The 9,547-nt window shown below is 40.4% G+C and overlaps 1 protein-coding gene across 5 annotated transcripts in view; it reads right to left on the bottom strand.

Annotated features, from left to right (window-relative positions):
• LOC137970822 (histone-lysine N-methyltransferase SETDB1-like) overlaps positions 1-9,268 on the bottom strand; it is a 76,657-nt gene extending 67,389 nt beyond the window's left edge. For all 5 annotated transcript variants that reach the window (XM_068817400.1, XM_068817402.1, XM_068817403.1 and 2 more), the window contains exons 1-4: positions 9,039-9,268; positions 2,025-2,065; positions 212-293; positions 1-98 (exon numbers count right to left, since the gene is read on the bottom strand). The exon at positions 1-98 is cut by the window's left edge and continues 586 nt beyond it. In XM_068817400.1, the coding sequence (XP_068673501.1) occupies positions 1-98; positions 212-293; positions 2,025-2,065; positions 9,039-9,148 (331 nt within the window). In that variant the 5' untranslated portion in view covers positions 9,149-9,268. The remainder of the gene's footprint in view (positions 99-211; positions 294-2,024; positions 2,066-9,038) is intronic.
• Between the last annotated feature and the right edge of the window lie 279 nt (positions 9,269-9,547).

Genomic DNA, 9,547 nt, shown 5'->3' with positions numbered 1-9,547 from the left:
CATCATCAATAACAATGACAGTTGCTTTCTTAGGTTCTTGTTTTTCAATTTGTTCTTCAGTGGCTACAGCAATTTCACTGTCATCTTTTGCAACTGGACTAAACATATATTTAAAAAAAAAGAAAATAATTATTAGTGTAATAAATAAAAGGCTGCAACTAAAACCATCTTGATACTATGAGAAACACTATGCAAGTGTGACACAGCTCACCTAGGAGTCTGTAAATTTTCTTGATAATCCTTGAGTTGTTGGTCAATGGAGTTCAGAAGTATCCGTAGAGAAGACTGACTCTCTAGTGAAAAGAAAATCAACAAACGTTAAATTTTACATGGGGAGTCAAGGTGTTTTAGTGGTTATCAACCGTGCCTCTCACCTCTCACCAGGTTCAACTCTGGCCTCTAGGCCACACATGTACATGTATGTGGGTTGAGTTTCAGTCTACCTCAATCATAATTGACTCTCAGTTAATAAGATCCAGGCAAATACCTTCGAAAAGGATACCCTCTGGTATCTCTCCCTTTCATTACACATACAGTAGAACCCCGGTAACTCGAACTCTGAAGGGAAACGAAAAACTGTTCGAGTTAGCAGGGTTTCGAGTATCGGGTTCAATTAATTAAAATACTCAGTTTTCCAGGTTAATAATAAATAGTTTATTGCTTTTCAGCACATCCGTAAACAATACAGTGCAAATTAAACTTATGATCGGTAAATAACTGTCAAATACTTGATCTGTTCGTTGCACTAAAATCAAGTTACCCGAGTTCGAGTTAACCGAGTAAAAATGACTGAAAAGTTGGGTCAAATCCAAGGGAAATGAGACTCAGTTCGAGTTAGCGGGGAGTTCGAGTTATCCGAGTTCCAGTTACCGGGGTTCTACTGTATTAATTAAAAATGAATAAAGTTCTCTTTTTTTCATTCTTTCTTTCTTACACCTTAAAAATTTGAAATTATCGAGAGAATAAAAACAATATTATTCTACCACTCAAAGGATGGTGTATTCTTGTATTTTGGTTTATCCCTTTTTCGAATGAACAAAGTAATTATTGGGCACTTTGGGGCTACTTCCTTCACTGTTTAACCCATTGACTCCTACACATGTAGGAGTGAGACTTTCACTCTCAGACTGTCTAACAACAGACAATTACTGTATTTTTACTTGTCAGTGGGGGAGGTTCAGGAGTCCATGAGTTAACAACCTCCTCCTTCACAGTCTACCAACCTTGGATGGATGGTAAGTACTGTCTTGTAAGTGTTTGGTGTTGTTGGGTTTCTGGCCTCTACTTCGAAAAATTATTTATGGCTACGCATAATATGCACTGGGTTTGATGTTCGAGTACACAAACAAATAAAATTACAGATGGTTGAGGTTTGCACAAGTTGTAAACCCTTGCATTTAAAGGCAATAATTTTATGTGCATAATTATGTGCACGTATTGACATAAGCACATACGCAAAATACACATGTATAATACGCCTAGTTCCCTTATATTGGAGCTGCACTGTAAGATAATGAAAGTTGAGAGAAGAGGAAAAGTCAGACAGATGTAAGTAAAGATACATGTACGTACATGTAGCTATAACACTCTTAATAGATACAGTACATGTACCTCCATGAAAGTTGGTTTGTCTTAGAGCGGTTTTCAATTGAGTATCGAAAGTAATTAGATAATTACTTTGGTTTATGATTACTTCACTCAGTGATTGGTTCAAAGTTTTCGCACCATTTTTTCAACCAATCAGAAGTGAAACCAAAACCAATCGTGGCTCATGCGTGCACATTTTCCCATGCTTTGTGTCAGCTACATTGTACGTGTAATTACTTTCGAGTTTTGATTGGTTTGCTGGATTGTCTCAGTCCTTTTTTATTGGCCAAAGTAATTACTTTGGTTTTGGTTTTACGACACTCAATTGAAACTCGCTCTAACACAATAATAATTATACTCAGTAATTATTATTATTGCTACTAAAACATTGGATTCTACTAGATGTACTGTTCAAACATGTAAACCATTACACTAACCTTCAATTGCCCCCACCCTCTGGAAAAGTGACCTTGTAGTCCTGCAAATCAATTACTAAATTCATTACAGCACATTTTTCAAGGTGAACGCATTAACGCACAGTGCAGCTAAGAGTGTCCAAAAAAGTGCATGCAAAACATGTGTAAGCAAACACAGAATTGATGCAAATCTGTTTGTACATGTATCTGTGAGTGATTTTTATCATCGTGTCTGATTGTCATGTATCTCTGCAAAATCCTGATATTACATAATTATACCAGGTGTTACTCTAGTTAGCATTGTATGTAAAGCTTTCAGCAATTTAACAAGGTTGTCAAATAAGAAATGAAAAAGATGAATGCCTTTCCAAACCATATATTTGTTAATCAAATTATAACAAAGCTCCATATGCCAAAGGCCCAAACACAGAGCACCATTGGTAAGAAAATAATTATGGTAACCCATCCTTGCAAGAAAACTTGGTTTTGGTCACCGTAGGACTGTACATATGTTCACCCCTGCATGTATGACAATGTGATATATTGCTGGCTTAAGTTTACAGCTCAGCGATGCCTAGGTAAAAACGGATACAACCTGAAAACGGATTTGACCGACAACATATACACTGTATTATCTTGATTGAATTTTTTAGGTTAAACTTTAGTTTAATAAAGGTTGACCAATTACATAATATTATACTGTACAGTCATTTCTTCTAACTTTTCCTACATTACTCTATACCATGTACATGTACAAGCGGCAATTCTAAAATACATGTATCAGGGATGTAGATACAGATTTTTATAGGCGGGAATGCAAACATCATAGGCAGGTATGATGGACCACGGGCCTATTTAATCATGCCTTTGGCATGAATCACCATCTGCATGCTCCCCTGGAGAGTTTTGATGACCTAGACTCTCAGAAACATGTTTTCCTTGATTATGGTGCAAATTTGATCCCATTTTGGGCATTTGGAACTTTTCCCAGTGAACACGGACAAACAAATTTCCCACAATAAAGCTTCTGTGTCAACATTTCTGATGTTCATTAGTTCACCTAAACTAAAAGATCCTGAGCGATTCTTGAAAGTGATGAAAGCACCTTTCAAGAATCTCAGCTAATCGTCTAGAACTTGTTGTGTTACTTTCGGCCAGTTTAAAAACATTTTTATTCCATTGACCTTACAATCACTTTTCTTTCCCCTCTTCCCCAACATATCAAGTGAATTTTGCCCACTACAGGTCTGTTAAGGACGTTCGCGCGAAATTTTTCTAACATTGATTTTTTTCTGAAAATTTTACCGTTGAAAGATCATGAGTTAGCGACGTCAGAAATGTAAAAAAAATGGGGGGTCACCGACTTCGTTTTGGAAATAACATGCCCAGAAGAACACCAAAATCTGAGTAAATCAGGCTGCCTTGGCGAAGAAGACCACAGACCGCTGCAAGTCCCAAAATATTGCAATTAGCGCTTTGAAGGGAAATGTCCTCTGCCAAATATGGTTTAAATGGACCTTTTAAGCGAATTTAGTCAGCTGGTGAGGTTCCTCAAAGAACAAGTTCGCATTTAACGACAATAGTTTCATGCGCCTTGCAGCCGCAAAATTCTATGTCCCGTGGACAGAAATCTTCAATTTTTTTTAACTTCCCACATTGATTTTTTGTTCATTTTTGGACAATGTGGAGATAATTGTAAATGAATTCTGTTTCTGAAAAGAAAAGTAGGGGTCACCGAACGTCCAAGATCGTTAAATCCAATCAAAGCTAATAACAATGGTCATCTGCCCTATCATTGTTCATTTGAGTACTTAGCGCGCGCGCTCGATGCATGACGTGGCATGGCGTGGCATGTGGATTTGCGTGCGCAGTAAGGATGCGCAGAAACAATTAGCGCGAACGTCCTTAAGCCAGGAATACATGGTTGAATCATGTATTTTGCATACATAAGTGCAAATAGCACTAATGACACAAGAAAGAGCCTGGAAATAGAAACACAATGCAATCAAACTTAAGAAATGAAGTGTTTACGTTCATATCAGTTGCGATTAAATAGAAACTAAGGTGTGAGCAGATAAAAAAACTTTACTGACATTCCAAGTTCTTTCTGAGGCGACTACTGCCTTTAATTAACAGCCAGGAAAATTACGCTCACAGTCGGGTAATAATATTATTTTTCCGGCTCCCAGCAATAAATAATCTCACCACGTTTGGTTGGAAAAATGATATTAATAACCCTTAGCTGGGAAATGTTTCTGAAAACTGCTCCTCTCAAGGACATGTTTGTTGTCCTCAACTTCAGTCGCATTAATTTCAAAGAAACAGTACATGATTGTAAGTTTTGTCTTTCTAATCTCAATATTTGTTTATCTCACCTTGCAACATACAATGTATCACCTTACAGTGATTTCATGTACTGTAGGTCTAATTTACTGATTACAAAACTGTTAGCTTTCCTTTAATTTTACTCTTATGGCTACCTCTATTTAGGGTACGGGGATGAGTCAATTACCATAGACAGAGTTTTCATGCAGAAGTAAAGTAGAAGGACAATAGTATAAAGTAACAGGAGAATCATTTGACAAAACAAAGCTCTGTTGCAAATAAAATGGCCAAATTATAGGAGAAAAGACTAGCGGATAATAATATTATTATTTCAAGCAACAGAAGGAAAATCTTTGATCCCCGAAGCATAATGAAGGCACTGGTCTTTGACATGTATTACTATCAATTTTTTTTAAGGAAACAAGTAAACATGGTCATAAAAAATGTGTTGTATCACAATCTTAAACTGACATTCAAGGCTCTCAGTAAGGCCTGGTAGCCAGTCAAAACCGCCAGCTAGTAAGCCATCTTCAGCTGGCTACTTTCATTTCATTATTTTTACCACCAGTTAGGATGAAAAATGTTACACTTGTTACATGTAAATGATCATCCAAGAAACTTTTAAAACATTCTACTCCCCATTATGAGTGGAATTGACAGCATATTTTACAAAAATTAATGACTCTCTGTCAAACAGCATGCTTTGTGCCCATTTGTTTATGTTTTTCTTCTGCTTGATGAAGCCTTTTGGGAGAAAATAAGTGACAATTTATGTCCTTTCCTACAAGCGAATGGTTGGCTTGAAGAATATAAATGTATATTTCTAATTAAAAAAAGCAAAGCGCGGTTCCGACACTAATCAAAGTTAATGCGGTCCACACTGCGACAGCGATTCAAATATGTGACCATCCACGGGAAAACCAACAAAAAGGTGATGACACGGGCACGCGTGCATGACACGGCACGCTGAGCGTGACATTCAACACGCCATATGCGCATATTTAATGAATAGCACAATAAATGTCACGGTGGCTTTTGTTGTGCACACTGAGACACTCCAAACCTTCTGTTTAGCGTGGCGTGTTGCGTGTCAGATGCGTGCCAAAACAGGCACCGTAAAATTGCAAAAGTAATGCAAACGAAATTCGTCGAAATTCGTCCTTTGTTCTCGCGAATTTTTCACGAAAGGTCATCGAATTTTCGAACGATTTTTCGTAGGGTTTGAAGCGAAAAATTCACGATCTTTCTCGAAAATTCGAGATAGCGAAATTCGAAGTAGCGAATTTTGGAGGTAACCAAACGAAAATTCGAGATAACAAAATTTGAAGCAGCGAATTTTTGTGACATGAATCGGCGGCCGCCATCAACAACATCACTGAACAAGCGTATGTACGCGTAAATAAACGCGTTAAGGTTAGCGTAAATAAAGTCGTATCGAAAATAGATTCAATGATCCGACAGTTTAATCTGCTATTTCCAACGAAAAAAAAAAAATTGGCTCACACAACAAAAACTGCGATTGCTTCACGAACAAGAGTTTGTTGTAGAGCTTACACATTGTGAAATTACGGCAGAAAACAATCATCGCGGCAAATTCGAACTTGGCAAATTTTTGTCCAGAAAATACGTGGGAATGTTCGAGAACAGCAAATAAAGAGCGAAATTTGGCTCAATCTTTTGAGGTCATTTATGGAACAGAGCGATTTTTCGCACGAAAATTCGAAGTCAATTTTCGTTTCAAGGGAATTTTCGTCTTGGCGCAGCTGTCGTGCAATTTCACTCACTCCGTGTCTTTTTACGCGGTGCTCGATTTTACCTTTGCTGACACGCTCTTTTGTTTGGTATAACACGCTCTATTGTTTACAACTTGTAGTATCAGACACAAGAAAATTTTAATGAGGCGTGCATTACGACACGGCACTCCCGTGTTAAAGAAAATTTCTTTTGTCTAGCGTGCTAAAATAGCGTGCCCGTGTCATCACCTTTTTGTTGGTTTTCCCGTGGACGGTCACATATAACACAGACATAGATACATGTGAGTACATTGCCTTTGATTCTTCTTCTTGTAAAAACGGCTGGACGTTTGATTTTTTACAACAATAGTAGGCCTCCGATGGACAGTGTCGACCATGGATGATAATGCACCCTAGTTAGATGCCGTGGTAGGTCCAAGGGTAGAACAGCTATGGCTGTTACTGGTGAGGCCAATCCGGGAGCAACAAACTTTGCCACAGTGGATGCAGGTATGAGTGGTTGCCGGGTTGTCTCCGTCTGGCTCTCTTGTCCTCTACCAGGTTCTGGATCTTCTCTTCGCCCATCTTCAATTGTTTCTTCAGCACACTGCGCCATCTGCTGCGGTCAGCTGCTGTGCACTCCCAGCTCTCAGTGTTGATGTCCAGAGCTCTCATGTTGCGCTTGCAGACATCTCTATAGCACAGCTTGGGTCGGCCAACAGGTCTTGTGCCAGAGGCTAGCTCGCCGTACAGGATGTCCTTTGGAATCCGGCCACCTTCCATCCCGTGAACATGGCCGAGCCAGTGCGGCCTGCATTGTCTCAGCAGCGTGAACGTTGTAGGGAGGCCAGCTCGTGCAAGGACCTCAACGTTTGGCACTTTGTAGCTCCACTTGATGTTGAGGATGCGGCGAAGGCAGGGCATGTGACAACTGTTCAGTCTCAGCTCCTACTTTGCGTAGGTTGTCCACGCCTCACTGCTGTACAGCAGAGTGCTGATGATGCAGGTATTGCATACTGCCATCTTGGTCGTGGTTGTGAGCTTGGGGTTCTCCCACACACATGTGGTGAGTTGACCAAGTGTTGTTGCGGCCTTCCCAGTGCAATGGTTGATCTCAGCATCCAGGGATAGGTTGTCACTGATTGTGGTCCCAAGGTAGGTGAACTGGTGTACAATGCCAAGTTCGTAGCTGTTGATGAGGTGACAGGTGACGTTTCCACACCCTGGGCTGATCGCGAGCCTGAAGTCTTTGCAGGCTTGAGAGAACCTGTCCATGAGTTCCTGAAGCTCTTGCTCTGTATGTGAGGTGATGGCAGCATCATCAGCAAAGAGCAGGTCTCTGATAGTGATCTCATGTACTTTGGTCTTTGCTCTCAGTCAGGCAAGGTTGAACAGCCTCCTGTCTGATCTTGTGTGCAGGTACTGTCCTTCTTTGGCAGTCCCAAATGCATGCTTCAAAAGCAGGGAAAAAAAATATCCTGAGGCAGGTGGGCGCAAGAACGCAGCCTTGTTTCACACCACTCTTCATGTCAAAGGGCTCAGATATGCTGCCTTCATATAGCACTGTCGCCTTCATGCTGTCGTAGAAGGACCTGATCATGCTGTGTAGTTTTGGGGAGCATCCAATTTTCACCAGGATACCGAAGAGCCCTTCCCTGCTGACCAAGTCAAACGCTTTCATGAGATTAATGAAGGTGATGTACCGACGCTTTTGTTGTTCTCTGCACTTTTCCTGCAGTTGTCAAAGGGAGAAGATCATGTCCACTGTGGAACGCTCTGCTCGAAAGCTGCACTGGGACTCGGGCTAGACACTCTCTCCTAGTTGTTGTAGGTGTGCTAGGACAACTCGGGTATGCACTTTGCCTACATTGCTCAGAAGGGAGATGTCTCTTCAGTTGTTACAGTCACTCCTCTCGCCCTTGTTCTTATACAGGGTGACTATCTTGGTGTCTGTCATGTCTTGTGGCACACCTCCCTCTCTCCAGCACTGACAAAGAACATCACGTAGTGGCTGCAGAAGAGTGGTCTAGTAGCGTTTGACTAGATCTGGTGGAATGCCATCCGTTCCAGGTGCTTTTCCACAGGCCAAGCTGTCGATGGCCTTGCCAAATTCTTGGAGTGTTGGTTCAGCGTCTAGTTCTTCCATGACAGGTAGTGGTTCAGTGGAGTCGATTGCAGAAGTGACAACAATATTTTCTCTGGAATACAACTCTGAGTAGTGCTCTACCCATCTCTCCATCTGCTTGCCAAATGTCAATGAAAACAGCAGCGGACTGCCTGTCAATCACCCAACAAGATGATTTCTCTATTTTTAAAATGGGGTCATGTGTACTCTTTTACAAATCATTCAAGAGACCTTATCCTTTTCTGTTATTTCTATCATTATTGCTTCCTCGTTATCCTGTTAAACTTGTCAAACTGTCAGTGAATTGCAATACAGATAAAGATAAGCTAGCTAAAAGATAAATTAATCGTGCAAAACTGACATCAAGAATTCATCAAAAATTCATCAAGAATCACTGTAGTTGATACACTTTTCTTCCAAAACCAGTGCGTCAGCCTAAACTTGATGCCAAGCAGCTCATTTGATCTGGTGACTTGTCAATCACCCAACAAGATGATTTCTCTATTTTTAAAAATTAATGGAGTCATGTGTACTCTTTTACAAATCATTCAAGAGACCTTATCCTTTTCTGTTATTTCTATCATTATTGCTTCCTCGTTAGTCTGTTAAACTTGTCAAACTGTCAGTGAATTGCAATACAGATAAAGATAAGCTAGTTAAAAGATAAATAAATCGAGTAAAACTGACATCAACACAGCAACTAGCACAAATTGAATATAATGCATGAGCTTTAACAGTTAATCTGTGTTGAGTCGGATGGCTGCTAACAAATAGTTTACCTCGGATTCCAGATTACACAGTCACTAGAGGAGGAAAAGCGTTTCCTTGCCATATTAATTTCTGTATACATACCTTTGACAAAGTTCTAAGAAGCCTGCCGCTCTTAACTCCTCGTCGATCACATCTTCCAAATCGAATCCCTCATGCTGTAGCCGCGAAACCATTATTCCGATCTCACCCATGAACCTAGCAAAGGCCTTGACGCGTGTTTCCTTTAGCTACTATCTGGTAAGCATCACCAATGCAATCATTTTCTATCTAGGATTGTGTTATAAACACGCGACACGCCACCTTCTCCGCCATTCAAGAGGCCGAACCGCATATATAAATTACAAATACCGCTGACCGCTGGTAAACCAGGCGACCAGGTTGGCGACCAGTCTAGAGTCCCCACTCGTGGCACATCACAGGCCACCCAAGCTCGGTATTTGTATGGAAAATTAACTTTAACCTTACAAATGCTAAAATAAGCTGTAAATGTAGAAATAAACTTAGCTTACCTCTGCGTACAGTTGTCCTCGTCTTTTCTGTGCCATCTGTGGACAAACTGTGGCTTTCGGATTTTTACGATGTAGTTTAGT

This window comes from Montipora foliosa, chromosome 9 (genome assembly GCF_036669935.1).
Source record: "Montipora foliosa isolate CH-2021 chromosome 9, ASM3666993v2, whole genome shotgun sequence".
Lineage (NCBI taxonomy): Eukaryota > Metazoa > Cnidaria > Anthozoa > Scleractinia > Acroporidae > Montipora > Montipora foliosa.
Note: the sequence above shows the minus strand (reverse complement) of the source record. Positions and strands in the feature narration are given on the sequence as shown.